General features: G+C 40.6%; 1 protein-coding gene across 6 annotated transcripts in view; it reads left to right on the top strand.

The window, feature by feature from the left end:
• samd14 (sterile alpha motif domain containing 14) overlaps nucleotides 1-20,879 on the top strand; it is a 316,013-nt gene that overhangs the window by 255,049 nt on the left and 40,085 nt on the right. For 3 of the 6 annotated variants that reach the window (XR_016147028.1, XM_089121894.1, XM_089121893.1), the window contains one exon: nucleotides 15,268-15,317. Coding sequence is in view for 3 of the 6 variants with exons in the window: in XM_089121894.1 (XP_088978020.1) it covers nucleotides 15,275-15,317 (43 nt within the window). In the remaining 3 variants the exon portion in view is untranslated. Of the gene's footprint in view, nucleotides 1-15,267; nucleotides 15,318-18,335; nucleotides 19,398-20,879 lie in introns of those variants that run through there. The other 3 variants (XM_089121897.1, XM_089121895.1, XM_089121896.1) reach the window with 3 other exon arrangements.

Raw genomic sequence — 20,879 nt, 5'->3', positions numbered from 1 at the left:
GCACCGCAACCCCGGTGCCTTTAGTTACCTAAAGGCACCCGGGTGGCGGTGCCGAAGGCTTTGGCCCTTTCATGATTAAATGTTAAAACGGCTTGCCATACTCTGTCATTTCGACTAGTCAAAATTATGTTACAGATATCTTAAATGATAATACAAACTATCCAAAATGTAATTACGACTAGACAGAAAGACGTTGTTGATATCTACAATGTTAATTCCGGATAGGCAAACTTTTAAATGTTAAAAGGGCTTGCCATACAGAGACGTAGGCTCAGAGAGAGGCTCACCATATTCAAACCAAAATATCGGACTTTCTCTTGGTCCGAGCTAATGACTATGTAATAGAAAGTTGTCCGGCTTGAGGAGTACAATGTATATACCGATTTTTGTAACTGTAGATAAAACTAACAACCCCACTTTTGTCAAAAGGTGGCGCTATTTAGTCCTTGCACCATGCCCGTTTCTGAAACTTTGCACGTCTACTGGCTAATAAATGTGATGTATCTGTTGAGTTTCAAGCAATTTCAATTTCAATTTGACTGTTGAAAAGAAGTGCGCCGATTAGATACTCAGGATCGGTATCGGCTCTGACACTGCCATCTTTGACGAGGCTGATTCAAATTCTATATTGTGCATATACTATTCTATGTAAGGCACAAAGGCACAAAAACTTTCTAAAGTACCATAAAGTTTTTGCGTACTGTATTATAAGTGTTCTGAAGCTATTATGTGATATAGAAATTAATATTTAAGTCATTAAATTCAAGAACACGTAAACTTTTCCCTCTCTGCGCCTGTCAGTCATTCTCCATTCAGCATTCAAACAGCACGTCGCATTCGGTTACAGTCAATGATGAAACGATCTTCAAGATGATTCAATGTTAATCCTATAATACTGGGTCTTTAAGATAAAGGTCTAAAGGTCTATATTTTCGAATGAAGAAACTTTTTCTTGCTGGACTTTATTGCTGTAACTTAATCGTGTTACTTTCTACCGGGTGTCGGACGCTGTCGGTTAGATCACAACACTAGAGTCAGAGCACTATAATTGTTCTTCACGCACACAGTAACTGAAATTTAAAACCTTTAAAACCTTTAAAAGAAAAGGCTCAATAAACTATTGCATAGATAGATAATGTATAATACACTGTTCATAAATATGTATTTCCTTTGTGCTTTGAACTTTTCAATACGGACTCAATGCGCTGTAACTTCATGTGGCTTCAAGCACATCATTCTCCGCTCGGGATGCACATAAGTGCTTTGTGCTGCACCGTATTAGAGCCGTAATATCATAATGCAGTGACGCAATGACAGATTATTAATTGCCTTTCAATTATATGTTGCTGCGTCATTAAACATCTGTCCTATGCATTTCAAACATTTATAGCAGCCATGGCTATATCTTTTTATGATTTTTGTTATCTTGTTTTTCATGAATGTATTTTTTAAAAATAAGAGCAATGTGTATTATCTATTATTAATATAGTTTATAATAGCATTTTTGTCATAGATTATGACAAAGTAATCATATGATCCACCAGCGAGGAACCAGCAGAACAGAGTGAACATTCTTTCTGTTTAGTTCAATCCTACTTAATAGGAATTTATTTAAAATGCTCGCTCTACTCCACACCATTAATGTCTTGTGCGGACATCCGTATTTTGATTTTCGGTTTTAAGTAAGCGATTTAAAAGCTCCCAAGTCCCAGCGGAGTCACACGTTGATTAACCGGTGGGAATATACACAATAGGCCTACCTGATATTGAACACAAGAGGGCAGTATAGCACTACGTATGACTCAGATTATTATTTTTTTCTGAATTTTACAACAATTCTGGCTGTTTTTGAACGTAAACATAATTCTTAAATGAAAAAAGGGAAAAATTGGGGAAGTTATAATATTTGTATAATTTAATTTAGAAACAAATGATGTATAATTACATTTTTAGAAGATATGAGGCTTTTAGTGTTTACTTTTTTGACATTACTTTAATCTTTTGCCATAGTTGCACGTCTACTGGCTAATAAATGTGATGTATCTGTTGAGTTTCAAGCAATTTCAAGCATGCTAAGAGTCCCAAAAGCATCAAAAAAGAATGTTAAAGTTTGTTTCGTTGCCACGGCAACAGTATCAAAGATATCAAAAATTCATTCACAGGTCTACATCTGCCGTGTATTTACATTATACAGATGAAGTTTGAAGCAAATCGGTTAAAAATAAGAGAGTGATTTCAAAGCATTTTGAAAGTGATACACTTCCTGCTGCCAGTTGGTGGCGCTATAACTTTGACTCACAATAGTCACATCCGTGTGATCGGTCTCTTACAGCGAAAACACTGCTGAAGTTTCATCAAGATCAGTTAATGTATGCTGAAGTTATAACACACATCCTGTTTCATGTTTCTCGCCATAATTTCGTTTCCTCGCCACGGCCAAACCGTTCGAGATATCAAAAATCCCTTGGCACCTTTTCATCCTTAATGTCTTGACTTCACGCTGATTGAGTTTTGTCGAATTTGGTTCAGTGCTCTAGGAGCAATACTTGAAATTCCATTGCATGTGTTTTAAACACAACCCTAAATAGCCGTCTTCCTGTTGGGCTGGGGTAAAAAGTAAGAGTGTGAAGTAGGCTATATATGAAACGATGAGATCTATGTGTACCAAGTTTCATATTATTACATGCAAGTGTGTTTGATTTATGGACCAAATTTTCAGACCAAGTTTATGGACCAAGTTAATCTGATTAATAAACTAATTATATAAAACTATTGTCAATGCACTACAATTAAACTAGTTAAATGCCTTTACTTATAAAAAATAAAAATAAAAACTTATTTAAAAAATACCAGGCTTGAGAAATGTATTTTCTTTATGCAGGTCATACACACAGCAGTGAAATGGTTAAGCCCCCTCCCCCTGCACACACACACACACACACACACACACACAGACAGCCAGCCAGCCAGCCAGCCAGCCAAAGACACAGAGACATGTAGGCTCAGAGTGACCATATTCAAACAAAAATATCTGAGTTTCTGTGGGTCCTAGCTAATAAGTGTAAATTAGAAAGTTGTCCGGCTCGAGGAGTACAATATACATACCAATTTTTGTAACTCTAGTTAAAACTAACAACCCCACTTTTGTCAAAAGGTGGCGCTACTGAGCCCTCACCACGCCCGTTTCTGAAACTTTGCACATGTCTACTGGCTAATAAATGTGATGTGTCTGTCGAGTTTCATGCATTTTGAAGCATGCTAAGGGTCTCAAAAGCATCCTAAAAGCATCCTAAAAGAAGGGTAAAGTTTGATGCGTCGCCACGGCAACAGTTTCAAAGATATCAAGAATCCATTCACAGGTCTACATCTGCCGTATGTTTACATTATACATATGAAGTTTGAAGCAAATCGGGTAAAAATAAAAGGGTGATATCAAAGCATTTTGAAAGTGACACACTTCCTGCCGCCAGTTGGTGGCGCTATAACTTTGACTCACAATAGTCACATCCATGTGATCGTCCTCTTACAGCGAACACACTGCTGAAGTTTCATCAAGATCAGTTAATGTATGCTGAAGTGATAATACACTTCCTGTTTCACGTTTCTCGCCATGATTTCGTTTCCTCGCCACGGACAAACCGTTCGAGATATCAAAAATCCCCTCGCAAACTTTCATCCTCAATGTCTTGACTTCACGCTGACTGAGTTTTAGTCGAATTTGGATCAAAGCTCTAGGAGGAGTATTTGACATTCCATTGCGAGCGTTTTACAAACAAACCTCAATAGCCGACTTCCTGTTGAGCTGGGGTAAAAAGTAAGAGTGTGAGGTATAGATGAAACGATGAGATCAACATGTGTACCGAGTTTCAAATTATTACATACAAGCGTGTTTGAGTTATGGACCAAGTGTTCGGACCCCGTTCCAGGGGGCGCTGACGAGCCGCCCTGCCACGCCCGGGTACCATCTTCAGCCCGGCTCTGATGGCCGCAGGTTCTGACCCGTGTGCAAAGTTTCAAGAGTTTTCGAGCATGTTAAGGGCCCCAAAAATGCCCAAAAGGTAGCAGAAAAATAAAAAGAAGAAGAAGAATAATAAAATATAGCTGCGAGCAGCGATGGCGGGCCCAAGCCGGTGGCACCGCAACCCCGGTTCCTTTAGTTACCTAAAGGCACCGGGGTGGCGGTGTCGCAGGCTTTGGCCCTTTCATGATTAAATGTTAAAACAGCTTGCCATACTCTATCTGTCATTTCGACTACTCACAATTACATTACAGATATCTATTAAATGATAATACAAACTATCCAAAATGAAATTACGACTAGTCAGAAAGACGTTGATATCTACAATGTTAGTTCCGGATAGGCAAACTTAGCTTTTAAATGTTGAAAAGGCTTGCCATACAGGGACGTAGGCTCAGAGAGAGGCTCACCATATTCAATCCAAAATATCTGACTTCCCCTTGGTCCGAGTTAATGACTATGAATTAGAAAGTTGTCCGGCTTGAGGAGTAAAATCTATATACCGATTTTTGTAACTGTAGATAAAACTAACAACCCCACTTTTGTCAAAAGGTGGCGCTATTTAGTCCCTGCACCATGCCCGTTTCTGAAACTTTGCACATGTCTACTGGCTAATAAATGTGTCTGTTGAGTTTCATGCATTTTGAAGCATGCTAAGGGTCTCAAAAGCATCCTAAAAGCATCCTAAAAGAAGGGTAAAGTTTGATGCGTTGCCACGGCAACAGTTTAAAAGATATCAAGAATCCATTCACAGGTCTACATCTGCCGTATGTTTACATTATACAGATGAAGTTTGAAGCAAATCGGGTAAAAATAAAAGGGTGAGTTCAAAGCATTTTGAAAGTGACACATTTCCTGCTACCAGTTGGTGGCGCTATAACTTTGACTCACAATAGTCACATCCATGTGATCGTCCTCTTACAGCGAACATACTGCTGAAGTTTCATCAAGATCAGTTAATGTATGCTGAAGTTATAATACACTTCCTGTTTCACATTTCTCGCCATAATTTCGTTTCCTCGCCATGGCCAAACCGTTCGAGATATCAAAAATCCCCTCGCAAACTTTCATCCTCAATGCATTGACTTCATGCTGACCGAGTTTCCTGCCGTGTGTTTGAATTCTCTAGGAGGAGTATTGCACATTCCATTGCGAGCGTATTACAAACAAACCTCAATAGCCGACTTCCTGTTGGGCTGGGGTAAAAGTAAGAGTGTGAGGTAGAGATGAAACGATGAGATCAACATGTGTACCGAGTTTCATATTATTACATGCAAGCGTGTTTGATTTATGGACCAAGCTTTCGGACCCCGTTCCAGGGGGCGCTGTCTAGCCCCCCTGCCACACCCAGGTACCATCTTTAGCCCGGCTCTGAGGGCTGTGGGATATGACCTGTGTGCAAAGTTTCAAGAGTTTTCAAACCCGTTAAGGGCCCCAAAAGCCGCTAAGAGTCACAAAATCATCAAAAAAAAGAATTTTAAAGTTCGATGCGTTGCCACAGCAACAGTATCAAAGATATCAAGAATCCATTCACAGGTCTTCATCTGCTATGTGTTTACATTATACAGATTAAGTTTGAAGCAAATCGGGTAAAAATAAGAGGGTGATTTCAAAGCATTTTGAAAGTGACACAGTTCCTGCTGCCAGTTGGTGGCGCTATAACTTTGACTCACAATAGTCACATCCATGTGATCGTCCTCTTACAGCGAACAAACTGCTGAAGTTTCATCAAGATCAGTTAATGTATGCTGAAGTTCTGACACACTTCCTGTTTCACGATTCTCGCCATTATTTCGTTTCCTCGCCACGGCCAAACCGTTCGAGATATCAAAAATCCCCTCGCAAACTTTCATCCTCAATGTCTTGACTTCACGCTGACCGAGTTTCGTGCCGTGTGTTTGAATTCTCTAGGAGGAGTATTGCACATTCCATTGCGAGTGTTTTATGAACAACCCTAAATAACTGACTTCCTGTTGGGCTGGGGTAAAAAGTAATAGTTTGAGGTACATAAGAACGATGAGATCTATATGTGCACCGAGTTTCATATTATTACATGCAAGCGTGTTTGATTTATGGACCAAGTTTTCGGACCCCGTTCCAGGGGGCGCTGTCTAGCCCCCCTGCCACGCCCGGGTACCATCTTCAGCCCGGCCCTGATGGCCGCGGATTCTGACCCGTGTGCAAAGTTTCAAGAGTTTTTGAGCATGTTAAGGGCCCCAAAAGTGCCCGAATAGTCGTATAAATAATAATAATAATAATAAATATAGCTGCGAGCAGCGATTGCGGGCCCAAGCCGGTGGCACCGCAACCCCGATGCCTTTAGTTACCCAAAGGCACCGGGATGGTGGTACCGCCGGCTTTGGCCCTTTATCGCTGCTCACAGTTATATTTATATTTAACATAAAGCCGGTGGCACCGCCACCTTGGTGCCTTTAGGGTTATTCTGTACGACGTGTAAAAACGTAATCCCCGCTTTGACTATCAAAAAGAAGTGTATTGTAGAGCTTGCATCAATGCGGACTCGATGCGCTGTGCGCTGTAACTCCATGTGGCTTTAAGCGCATCATTCTCCACTCGGGATGCGCATAAGCGTTTTGTGCCACACTGTACTGAGCCTTTCATATCATAATGCAGTGACGCAATGACAGATTATTAATTGCCTTTCTTGTTCTGTTCCATCTATTATATGTTGATAATAGATAGGACAGAGCACTCAAAACCTCAAACAAAGCACTAAAAACTTAAGCTGTTTGCTGTGTAGTCTGAGAATGAGCTGTTTGATTTGCACCCTCTTCCTCTTCACTGTCCTCCATAAAAACCAGCTATCCAGGTCCATGTTGTTCTAGAAAGTTTGTATGTTGCTGCTCCATTTAACATCTCTGCTATACATTTAAAACATGGCTATATCTAAAATAATTTATCTTTTTGATTTTTGTTATCTTGTTTTTCATGAATATTTTACAACAATACAAAGAGCAATGTGTATTTTCCAATAATATAGTTTGTAATGGCTTTTTTTGTCATAGATTATAATCATATATTTTTTGGATTTGTTATTTATCTTTATAATGAAGTTGTCTGTATTAAGTAGATTGTGTTTAACACACACAAGAGTGATTCATTAGTTCAACACATAGTTATAGAAATTCTACTTTATCTAAAAAAAACCCTGCACTTTATAAACACACACACACACACACACACACACACACACACACACACACATAAATACATGTAAATAAAAATACCAAAAAAAAACCATCAAATGTGTTTTTAGTCAGAGTATTATTTTATACAGAAACAAATATTTGTAATTCAGATAAGAATGAAGTTAGTGTTTTAAAATCTTAAGGAAAACAAATATATTGAAATATAGCACATGAATTTTAAATTCATTCAACTTCAATTACAAATACAATCTTACTTTTATTTAAAGCAATCTATATATTTAAAAGATGGGGGTTATATGCCTATTTTGTCATTTAAAAATATTGTTATGCAAAATTGTTATGCAAAAAGACAAGGACTTAGAGACAAGGACTTGTAGGAAAAATCACAGCCAGCCACACACACACACATAAACACAGACAACAGCCCTCCCTTCCCCACACACACACACACCCATACACACACACACACACACAGAGAGAGAGAGAGAGAGAGAGAGAGAGAGAGAGAGAGAGAGAGAGAGAGAATCGCAGGGGAAATAAATCCATTCAAACTACAATATCTGACTTTCTGTTGCTCAGAGCGAATGACTTTAAATTGGAAAGTTGATCGGCTTGACGAGAACAATATACGTGGTAAGTTTTGTAACTGTAGGTAAATTGAGCAAAGTTATAACACACTTTATGTGTCCTTTTTTAGTCATAAAATTAATTTCCTCGCCACGGCCAGACCGTTCGAGATATCAAAAATCCGTCCGGAATTGAGCATCCTCAATGTCTTGACTTCATGCACACCGAGTTTGGTTGTGATTGGTAAACACATGCATTGTGATTTGATGTATTTCTCCTAGGACAATTATTCAAACAACCCATAATTCATAATTCATAAATAACTTCCATTTGAACTGTCATAAAACTTAGAGCACGAAAGTTGTTTGGCCTGATGTGATCTATAATTGTACCGAGTTTCATATTAATTCACGCAAGTGTGTTTGATTTATGGACAAATGTTCGAATCCCAGTCCAGGGGGCGCTGTCGAGCCGCCCTGCCACGCCCGATGACCAGCTTCAGCCCGGCCCTGATGGCCATGGGTTCTGACCCGTGTGCAAAGTTTCAAGAGTTTTAGAGGATGTTAAGGCCCCCGAAAATGCCAGAGAAGTCGCACACAGCAAATAAAGGGTTAAAATTAACCTGACAGGCGCCCCTCCTCTCACTCACACAGAGAGACACTGAGAGACTGGCAAAATTCTAAGATTTTCTCTACATTCAAACAAAGATATCTGACTTTCTGTGGGTCCTAGCTAATGAGTGTCAATTAGAAAGTTGTCCGGCTCGAGGAGTACAATATACATACCGATTTTTGTAACTCTAGTTAAAACTAACAACCCCACTTTTGTCAAAAGGTGGTGCTACTGAGCCCTCACCACGCCCGTTTCTGAAACTTTGCACATGTCTACTGGCTAATAAATGTGATGTGTCTGTCAAGTTTCATGCAATTTCAAGCATGCTAAGGGTCTCAAAAGCATCCTAAAAGAATGGTAAAGTTTGATGCGTTGCCACGGCAACAGTTTAAAAGATATCAAGAATCCATTCACAGGTCTACATCTGCCGTATATTTACATTATACAGATTAAGTTTGAAGCAAATCGGGTAAAAATAAAAGGGTGATTTCAAAGCATTTTGAAAGTGACACACTTCCTGCTGCCAGTTGGTGGCGCTATAACTTTGACTCACAATAGTCACATCCATGTGATCGTCCTCTTACAGCGAACACACTGCTGAAGTTTCATCAAGATCAGTTAATGTATGCTGAAGTTATAACACACTTCCTGTTTCACGTTTCTCGCCATAATTTCGTTTCCTCGCCACGGCCAAACCGTTCGAGATATCAAAAATCCCCTCGCAAACTTTCATCCTCAATGCCTTGACTTCATGCTGACCGAGTTTCGTGCCGTGTGTTTGAATTCTCTAGGAGGAGTATTGCACATTCCATTGCGAGCGTTTTACAAACAAACCTCAATAGCCGACTTCCTGTTGGGCTGGGGTAAAAAGTAAGAGTGTGAGGTAGAGATGAAACGATGAGATCAACATGTGTACCGAGTTTCATATTATTACATTCAAGCGTGTTTGATTTATGGACCAAGTGTTCGGACCCCCTTCCAGGGGGCGCTGTCTAGCCCCCCTGCCACACCCAGGTACCATCTTCAGCCCGGCTCTGATGGCTGTGGGATCTGACCTGTGTGCAAAGTTTCAAGAGTTTTCAAACCCGTTAAGGGCCCCAAAAGCCGCTAAGAGTCTCAAAATCATCAAAAAAAAGAATTTTAAAGTTTGATGCGTTGCCACGGCAACAGTATCAAAGATATCAAGAATCCATTCACAGGTCTTCATCTGCCGTGTATTTACATTATACAGATTAAGTTTGAAGCAAATCGGGTAAAAATAAGAGGGTGATTTCAAAGCATTTTGAAAGTGACACACTTCCTGCTGCCAGTTGGTGGCGCTATAACTTTGACTCACAATATTCACATCCATGTGATCGTCCTCTTACAGCGAACAATCTGCTGAAGTTTCATCAAGATCAGTTAATGTATGCTGAAGTTATAACACACTTCCTGTTTCACGATTCTCGCCATAATTTCGTTTCCTCGCCACGGCCAAACCGTTCGAGATATCAAAAATCCCCTCGCAAACTTTCATCCTCAATGCCTTGACTTCATGCTGACCGAGTTTCGTGCCGTGTGTTTGAATTCTCTAGGAGGAGTACTTCAAATTCCATTACGAGTGTTTTATGAACAACCCTAAATAACCGACTTCCTGTTGGGCTGGGCTAAAAAGTAATAGTATGAGGTATATATGAACGATGAGATCAACATGTGTACCGAGATTCATATTATTACATACAAGCGTGTTTGAGTTATGGACCAAGTTTTCGGACCCCGTTCCAGGGGGCGCTGTCTAGCCCCCCTGCCACGCCCGGGTACCATCTTCAGCCCGGCCCTGATGGCCGCGGGTTCTGACCCGTGTGCAAAGTTTCAAGAGTTTTTGAGCATGTTAAGGGCCCCAAAAGTGCCCGAATAGTCGTATAAATAATAATAATAATAATAATAATAAATATAGCTGCGAGCAGCGATTGCGGGCCCAAGCCGGTGGCACCGCAACCCCGATGCCTTTAGTTACCCAAAGGCACCGGGATGGTGGTACCGCCGGCTTTGGCCCTTTATCGCTGCTCACAGTTATATTTATATTTAATATAAAGCCGGTGGCACCGCCACCTTGGTGCCTTTAGGGTTATTCTGTACGACGTGTAAAAACGTAACCCCCGCTTTGACTATCAAAAAGAAGTGTATTGTAGAGCTTGCATCAATGCGGACTCGATGCGCTGTGCGCTGTAACTCCATGTGGCTTTAAGCGCATCATTCTCCACTCGGGATGCGCATAAGCGTTTTGTGCCACACTGTACTGAGCCTTTCATATCATAATGCAGTGACGCAATGACAGATTATTAATTGCCTTTCTTGTTCTGTTCCATCTATTATATGTTGATAATAGATAGGACAGAGCACTCAAAACCTCAAACAAAGCACTAAAAACTTAAGCTGTTTGCTGTGTAGTCTGAGAATGAGCTGTTTGATTTGCACCCTCTTCCTCTTCACTGTCCTCCATAAAAACCAGCTATCCAGGTCCATGTTGTTCTAGAAAGTTTGTATGTTGCTGCTCCATTTAACATCGCTGCTATACATTTAAAACATGGCTATATCTAAAATAATTTATCTTTTTGATTTTTGTTATCTTGTTTTTCATGAATATTTTACAACAATACAAAGAGCAATGTGTATTTTCCAATAATATAGTTTGTAATGGCTTTTTTTGTCATAGATTATAATCATATATTTTTTGGATTTGTTATTTATCTTTATAATGAAGTTGTCTGTATTAAGTAGATTGTGTTTAACACACACAAGAGTGATTTATTAGTTCAACACATAGTTATAGAAATTCTACTTTATCTAAAAAAACCCCTGCACTTTATAAACACACACACACACACACACACACACACACACACACACACACACACACACACACACACATAAATACATGTAAATAAAAATACCAAAAAAAACCCATCAAATGTGTTTTTAGTCAGAGTATTATTTTATACAGAAACAAATATTTGTAATTCAGATAAGAATGAAGTTAGTGTTTTAAAATCTTAAGGAAAACAAATATATTGAAATATAGCACATGAATTTTAAATTCATTCAACTTCAATTACAAATACAATCTTACTTTTATTTAAAGCAATCTATACATTTAAAAGATGGGGGTTATATGCCTATTTTGTCATTTAAAAATATTGTTATGCAAAATTGTTATGCAAAAAGACAAGGACTTAGAGACAAGGACTTGTAGGAAAAATCACAGCCAGCCACACACACACACATAAACACAGACAACAGCCCTCCCTTCCCCACACACACACACCCATACACACACACACACACACACACAGAGAGAGAGAGAGAGAGAGAGAGAGAGAGAGAGAGAGAGAGAGAGAGAATCGCAGGGGAAATAAATCCATTCAAACTACAATATCTGACTTTCTGTTGCTCAGAGCGAATGACTTTAAATTGGAAAGTTGATCGGCTTGACGAGAACAATATACGTGGTAAGTTTTGTAACTGTAGGTAAATTGAGCAAAGTTATAACACACTTTATGTGTCCTTTTTTAGTCATAAAATTAATTTCCTCGCCACGGCCAGACCGTTCGAGATATCAAAAATCCGTCCGGAATTGAGCATCCTCAATGTCTTGACTTCATGCACACCGAGTTTGGTTGTGATTGGTAAACACATGCATTGTGATTTGATGTATTTCTCCTAGGACAATTATTCAAACAACCCATAATTCATAATTCATAAATAACTTCCATTTGAACTGTCATAAAACTTAGAGCACGAAAGTTGTTTGGCCTGATGTGATCTATAATTGTACCGAGTTTCATATTAATTCACGCAAGTGTGTTTGATTTATGGACAAATGTTCGAATCCCAGTCCAGGGGGCGCTGTCGAGCCGCCCTGCCACGCCCGATGACCAGCTTCAGCCCGGCCCTGATGGCCATGGGTTCTGACCCGTGTGCAAAGTTTCAAGAGTTTTAGAGGATGTTAAGGCCCCCGAAAATGCCAGAGAAGTCGCACACAGCAAATAAAGGGTTAAAATTAACCTGACAGGCGCCCCTCCTCTCACTCACACAGAGAGACACTGAGAGACTGGCAAAATTCTAAGATTTTCTCTACATTCAAACAAAGATATCTGACTTTCTGTGGGTCCTAGCTAATGAGTGTCAATTAGAAAGTTGTCCGGCTCGAGGAGTACAATATACATACCGATTTTTGTAACTGTAGATAAAACTAACAACCCCACTTTTGTCAAAAGGTGGTGCTACTGAGCCCTCACCACGCCCGTTTCTGAAACTTTGCACATGTCTACTGGCTAATAAATGTGATGTGTCTGTCAAGTTTCATGCAATTTAAAGCATGCTAAGGGTCTCAAAAGCATCCTAAAAGCATCCTAAAAGAAGGGTAAAGTTTGATGCGTCGCCACGGCAACAGTTTCAAAGATATCAAGAATCCATTCACAGGTCTACATCTGCCGTATGTTTACATTATACATATGAAGTTTGAAGCAAATCGGGTAAAAATAAAAGGGTGATATCAAAGCATTTTGAAAGTGACACACTTCCTGCTGCCAGTTGGTGGCGCTATAACTTTGACTCACAATAGTCACATCCATGTGATCGTCCTCTTACAGCGAACATACTGCTGAAGTTTCATCAAGATCAGTTAATGTATGCTGAAGTTATAACAAACTTCCTTTTTCACGTTTCTCGCCATGATTTCGTTTCCTCGCCACGGCCAAACCGTTCGAGATATCAAAAATCCCCACACAAGCTTTCATCCTCAATGTCTTGACTTCACGCTGACCGAGTATCGTCGAATTTTGATCAAAGCTCTAGGAGGAGTATTTCAAATACCATTGCGAGCGTTTTACAAACAAACCTCAATAGCCGACTTCCTGTTGGGCTGGGGTAAAAAGTAAAAGCGCGAGGTATAGATGAAACGATGATATCAACATGCGTACCGAGTTTCATATTATTACATGCAAGCGTGTTTGAGTTATGGACCAAGTGTTCGGACCCCATTCCAGGGGGCGCTGACGAGCCCCCCTGCCACGCCCAGGTACCATCTTCAGCCCGGCTCTGATGGCCGCGGTTTCTGACCCGTGTGCAAAGTTTCAAGAGTTTTCGAGCATGTTAAGGGCCCCAAAAGTGCCCGAATAGTCGTAAGAAAAATAATAATAATAATAATAATAATAGAAAAGAATAATCCTAAGGAAAACAATAGGGCCTTCGCCCTTTCAGGGCTTGGGCCCTAATAATCCTAAGGAAAACAATAGGGCCTTCGCCCTTTCAGGGCTTGGGCCCTAATAATCCTTAGGAAAACAATAGGGCCTTCGCCCTTTCAGGGCTTGGGCCCTAATAATAGAAAAGAATAATCCTAAGGAAAACAATAGGGCCTTCGCCCTTTCAGGGCTTGGGCCCTAATAATCCTAAGGAAAACAATAGGGCCTTCGCCCTTTCAGGGTTTGGGCCCTAATAATCCCAAGGAAAACAATAGGGCCTTCGCCCTTTCAGGGCTTGGGCCCTAATAAGAATCCTAAGGAAAACAATAGGGCCTTCGCCCTTTCAGGGCTTGGGCCCTAATAATAATAATAGAAAAGAATAATCCTAAGGAAAACAATAGGGCCTTCGCCCTTTCAGGGCTTGGGCCCTAATAATCCCAAGGAAAACAATAGGGCCTTCGCCCTTTCAGGGCTTGGGCCCTAATAATCGGAAGGAAAACAATAGAGCCTTCGCCCTTTCAGGGCTTGGGCCCTAATAATCCCAAGGAAAACAATAGGGCCTTCGCCCTTTCAGGGCTTGGGCCCTAATAATCCAAAACAATAGGGCCTTCGCCCTTTCAGGGCTTGGGCCCTAATAATCCTAAGGAAAACAATAGGGCCTTCGCCCTTTCAGGGCTTGGGCCCTAATAAATTATCCCAAGGAAAACAATAGGGCCTTCGCCCTTTCAGGGCTTGGGCCCTAATAATCCTAAGGAAAACAATAGGGCCTTCGCCCTTTTAGGGCTTGGGCCCTAATAATAAATAATCCCAAGGAAAACAATAGGGCCTTCGCCCTTTTAGGGCTTGGGCCCTAATAATACCAAGGAAAACAATAGGGCCTTCGCCCTTTCAGGGCTTGGGCCCTAATAATCCTAAGGAAAACAATAGGGCCTTCGCCCTTTCAGGGCTTGGGCCCTAAAAATAATCCCAAGGAAAACAATAGGGCCTTCGCCCTTTCAGGGCTTGGGCCCTAATAATAATAGAAAAGAATAATCCCAAGGAAAACAATAGGGCCTTCGCCCTTTCAGGGCTTGGGCCCTAATAATAATAATAGAAAAGAATAATCCTAAGGAAAACAATAGGGCCTTCGCCCTTTCAGGGCTTGGGCCCTAAAGAATAAATAATTCCAAGGAAAACAATAGGGCCTTCGCCCTTTCAGGGCTTGGGCCCTAATAACCCCAAGGAAAACAATAGGGCCTTCGCCCTTTCAGGGCTTGGGCCCTAATAATAATAGAAAAGAATAATCCCAAGGAAAACAATAGGGCCTTCGCCCTTTCAGGGCTTGGGCCCTAATAATAATAAATAATCCCAAGGAAAACAATAGGGCCTTCGCCCTTTCAGGGCTTGGGCCATAATAATACTTTTTTTAAATTAAATTAAAACTTAGGTGTAAATGTCCAGAGATTGTCTTCTTAGTTCTGAGCTTGGTCATTTTTGTTAATGTATTTCACTGCTTAGTGGTATTTGAGAAGCAGATTTTAGAATCAACATTACAGAAACAAAAAGAACAGATCCTAGTACTTTGCAATTGATTTGTTCTTCCTCACTTGAAAGCACCGACCACCACTGCTCTGTATGTGGTCACCATAGAAATGTTCTCTTGTCAATGCAGTTAAACTTGAAAGTTTCTCTTTTTCAGATTTAAGATGTCCTCCAATCCACTGGCCGAGGCAGAAGAGGATGTGTTTGGTGAGTGACCTCTCCTGTCTGCCTAACCCTTCCCCCCTCCATTAATGTCCAGATCTTCATTTCCACACTCCTAATACACTGAGCGCATTACAGGAGAGAGCAGCTACAGTCTGGCCTCTAAAAGCACCAGGGGCTACTTTTCTCTGTGAATTTTTAGATGCCATCTATCATCTCAATGGGAATTGAGGTATTAATGGTAGATTTAATGGGCATAATCAAGAGGCTGGCTTCATGGGATTTTAGTACAGGCTTTGAAGGTGCAGCCTTGCTTAGTCAGTGTCTACGTCACTGCAGGAATTAGTGCTGAGATCTGAAAACAATTTTGGAGAATGAAATAAGAGTAGAACCATAAGACAGGGTGGCTCCTAGAAATATTAAATATTTATGTGCATGCCCTTACTCCCCCAGACCCAATAAGCAGCCTAACCTCATAACATGCATTAGTGCTGGTCACTTTTTTTCAGCAGCGCTTGTTCTGAAAGAATTTTTTTAAATTAATATTTCCCATAGGGATTTGTTTAAGTATACACAGTGTACAGTATATACAGTATATGTATATACACTATATATATATATATATATATATATATATATATATATATATATATATATATATATATATAATATAATAGTAATATATACATATTATATAGGGATTTATTTAAGTATACACAGTGTATATACTCTATATGTATATACACTATAGGTATATATACAGTATATATTTATATATATGTAACCCCTCACACCCGAGTCCTACTCGCCCCGCTCTGAGCGGGCCTCGAACCCGGGTCTCTGGCATGAGAGTCAGGCACTCTAGCAAGGAGGCTAAAGACTGCAGCCTCTAGCGTCTATTGCTAGAGCGTCTATTAAGATCGGGGAGTGAGGTTTACTCGCACAGCAACTACTAGCTGGCCTCCGTTACATATATATATATATATATATATATATATATAATTTTTATTTATTTTTTGTATTCAGATGATATGGCAAGATCGACATGATGACAACATTTGTGTTGCTTCATGCAAGCACTTTTGGTGCAATTTTCTTGCTGAGACATTTTTATTTTCAACAAGAATTCAGCTGTTAAACATGATTATTTAAAAAAAATGCATGGCTTTAGTAAAAGTACATAACCTTGATTAACAACCTCACAACTCAGTAGGTCTGTAATTAAAGGTTTACGTTATCATTAAAAATCATTTTACCTTTGAAGTAAAATTACACTCTATAGAAGACCCCTCCTCACACGGTACAATGTTTCAGGTTGTACCAGGTCCTGCCGTATAGGCCGCTGTACGTGAGCTGTATCGTTTAGCTGTCAACCCTCCCGTTTTTTCCGGGTTTCTCACGTATTTTATCTCTGTTCCCGCTGTCTTCCCGTTTTAGTATTTTCCCGTAAAATATCCCTTATTTTTACACTCTGATTGTGTGAGACGTACAAGCTCTGACATATTCGGCTTGAAGTCGTTCATACTCGGATGCAGCGCCGCGCGTGCTGGTCGGAGACACACTGGCTGCGTGCGTCTCAGCTGCGTGGCGTGACCATTTTTATTTTACGTTTTTTATTTCGGCTTTCATGTTAACAGATTAGAGCTTGCACACTGCCTGCGTGACACGCGCAAACGCGTGCATGCTAGAAATAGAACCAGAGAGATGCCTATTTTTCACGCGACACGCAAGCGTGTAAGCGTTTCCAGGCCCAAAAAAACAATGTTTATATGTCAAAAATTTCCATTATTTTTGCCTTTATATATTTTCATGTAATTTTTTTTAAACAATCGAGTCCTGGTGTCCACTACTGAGGTCATAGCATAACATAGGAATAAAATATCTTTTTTTTTTTCATTTGTTTCTTATGCTCTTAATAATGTAAAAAAAAATAAATACTTATTTTGGCGATGGATTCCGGGAAATCTCCCTTATTTTCAATGTTCAATGTTGACAGCTGTTCGTTCCGACAAACGGGCCACTACATTTTCTTTTGCTCACTATGTTTAACGTTCATAAAAGGTATCCAAACAAAAAGTTCTCCACGCATTATCCTGCAGTTAATGAGAAAGTGTAATTTATTGGCGCACTACAGGGGTTGGACAATGAAACTGAAACACCTGGTTTTACAACACAATAATTTGTTAGAATGGTGAGGGCCTCATTTTCCATCCAAATACAGCACCAATTGACAGATAGAAGTCCTTCACAGTGACCAGAGGGATTATGAGCCGTTCCTCTTCCAGAACAGTGTCCAGGTCACTATATGATGCTGGTGGACTCGCTCCTCCAAAACACCTCAATAATATTCAGATCTGGTGACTGTCAGACCATGGGAGATGTTCAACGTCACTTTCATCTTCATCAAACCCTTCTGTCACAAGTCTTGCTGTGTGTGTTGGTGCATGATCATGCTGATACACGGTTTGAGCATCAGGTGCTCATGATCCTCCAGAAGGGTTTGGTAGTCCTCGGCAGTGTCGTGTCCATCAAATACAATCAGGATTGTCATGATATTGGAGCTCAAACCATCACTGATCCACCCGTGCTTCACTCTGAAGATTGGCCGCCAGGCATATAGATGTGAAACCTCCAACATTGGCCAGTGTTTCAGTTTCATTGTCCAACCCCTGTATATTGACTGCGTATTGAGACGTATTGAGAGATAAAAAACTGTTGAGCTAGATTTTCAACCAATCAGCGTCGAAAATGTAAGTAGGTCAAAGCCAAAATCAAGCCAATAGGTGCGTTCGACATCGCCTGCAGCTGGATGCAACCGATCGGCGAGAATAGCCGCGTGCAGGCGGGGAGGAGCTGCAAACGGAGACGTGAAGTCGGACAATGGGCTTTATGCCCAGCTGCACTACTTCCTGAACTTCAGCCAGCTCCTTGTTTCCTGTCTGCCATTATTGGCCAAATTTATTAATTTAGGTGTACCTGACCTCAGTAGTCATGGCAACAATAATCAGACACGCCTGAATTAATCAATTTGGACAATAATGGCAGACAGGAAACAAGGAGCTGGCTGAAGTTCAGGAAGTAGTGCAGCTGGGCATAAAGCCAATTTCTGGTTCCCGTAGTGACCGCTCACGTGGTGTTTGCATGGTTATACCACAGCTGAAGTGAAATAAGTGCAACATTTGCCAAATAAACAGATATTTCAGATATTTCAGACACATTTTCATTCAATACTTTACTGCTTCATACAGCAACTGTTTGAACTAGAATAAAGTTCAAAATAAGCCTATAATCAATGACGTGGAATCAACGTTTTTTAATCAGTTTTATTTTGATAAACATGACACAATATAACATTGCAACTACATGAAAACAGTGTTTACTGTTATAAAATACTGATTTGTGAGTTTTACTGGAACTAAAGGTGTGAGAATAAACACGAAACGCACGTGATCGTTGTCATGCGGTGAATCCGGCGAATCGTGGAACAGCTGTGACATCATCAGAGCTTGTTCAGCCGCTCTTGAGAAGCTGCGCTGGCCGAGTCCTCCGGCTACTCTCGTATCGCTCTCGCGGTACTTTGATGGCATACATACATCACAGTCACGTGGAGTCAGCGCTGCATCAAGTCGGACAAAATTTCTAACCGGCATGCACTGTTTCAAGTCAACCGCCGATCGGTCTGTGCAGAGCTGCATGAAGTCGAACAAGCCTTTTATCTACGCACATGTAAACATGGAGGAGGACGTAAGCAGCGCATCTTCATCTGATAGCGGCGATCCAGCTCGATTAGATTAACACCCGTAAAGTGTATTTTTCATGTCGGAAAAGATGGTGGGAAAGGTATAGTCCTTTACTGAAGTTCAATGGGAACAAATCAAGCAATGTGCGAAGGAATGGCTCAAAACGTCGGACACTACGGAGCTAGCTACGGTATTGATCCCATGTTGCAGGTAAGTTACTTTCATAGCTAACATATCAATATTTTTTCATTATTTTTGGATGATGCTAATTCACAAACGTCCCGATCAGAATCCTGATAAAAACATCTACGCGATGAGAGACGTTGTCCTCCGTTGCTTGATCTGTTATCTGGGTGAAAAAGAGGATGACCTTATCCAGTACAATGTAAGTGACTAGAATTAATCTATATATTTATGGGGTTTTGAGAAATGTACTGTATATGTGCATTGTTTTTATTTTACCACAGAATAGCAGAGGCTAGGTGGGCATTGTCACTCGATGCACAATCTCAGTGATTTTGTTTTCAGCAGCGATGAACCTTCTCATTAAAGTCCCCCTCCGATCATATTTTGATCTATTTTATAAACATTCCCAGTGGTCTTTAAAATATGATTATACCATTTTTAGCCAAAATCACAAAACCTGTGCCGTTTTATGGGACTTCACTTCAGCAGAGCGGCAGTAGCTCATTAGCAATTCGCCTCTGGGTTGTGGGCGAAGCCGTTGGCACGGAGACGACCCTCCGTGGCCCTCCTTATAATCCCAAATTATAAGCAACTCAAATGTTTTATTAATTTATTAGTTGTTGAGTCTTAAGTTCAGGCTATTGCTGTCTGATTCTGTTAGTTCACCTCACCCCCTGATCCGAGACATTCATTCCTTTGCAACTTCATATTTATCAGGTTTGTTCTCTTCCTCTTGTGTCTCGATACGTTAGCTGTCGACTCGTCAGTGTCTGACTCTGATCTGTCTGCTGGGCCGTGCCGTGTGTGACACAGAAGGACCGGGAAGAGTAATGATTAGTTCATATTTCGAGTCTCGAGTTCGGGTTTGGCCGCGTCCGAGTCTTTCGTTCTTCCTGTCAGTCCCATAGACTAGAGGCTATGCTGTCAGTACCGGAAAGAGAAATGATTAGTTCATCTCTCGAGTCTTCGGGTATGAGTCGTTCTTTTGTCACTTGACCGCTGGTATCTCGCATGAAATACATTAGTTTCGTATTATTGACTGCGTCTGAATGTATATTGTTTTATATTTGTAGGCATTAATTAAATAACAAGTTCCATATTGTCCCTGTCCATCTCATTTCTATATTGTGCATCTGTGGTGTGTTTTATTATATATTATACATGAATTAACTACTATTACAGTATATTATACATTATCTACGTGCTTGTTTGTAAAATGTTTAGGGAATATCAGTATGGAGGGAGGGGAGTATGAGCTTGTGGCCCCACCCAGTGGAGTTAATACGTCACAACTCCAGTCTTTTTTAGCCGGCATTTTAGCGTCTGCTACTGATTCACAGCCATTTGAATGTAGAAATACTCAAAAATGCAACTTTGAGCTTATTTTTCTCAAGAAACGCCCTCTAACATTAGAAAAATGACACAAGAACATGTTAACACCTAGAAAAAAATTTTTTTTTCATCGGAGGGGGTCTTTAAATCAGCAGAAAAGTTGCGTCGAGGCGCAGTGTTGGCAAGTGGCATCCAGCAGATACCTATAAGAGCATTTATGGACGACCTCACCATCACGGCAAAATCAGTACCTGAAGGGAGATGGATCTTGGAGGATCTGGTTGAACTCACCGATTGGTCAAGGATGGATTTCAAACCAGAAAAGTCCAGAAGCCTGGTATTGAGAAAG

This window comes from Pimephales promelas, chromosome 17 (assembly GCF_988280905.1).
Source record: "Pimephales promelas chromosome 17, fPimPro1.hap1.1, whole genome shotgun sequence".
NCBI classification, from domain to species: Eukaryota; Metazoa; Chordata; class Actinopteri; order Cypriniformes; family Leuciscidae; genus Pimephales; species Pimephales promelas.
This window is presented reverse-complemented; position numbering and strand designations above follow the sequence as displayed.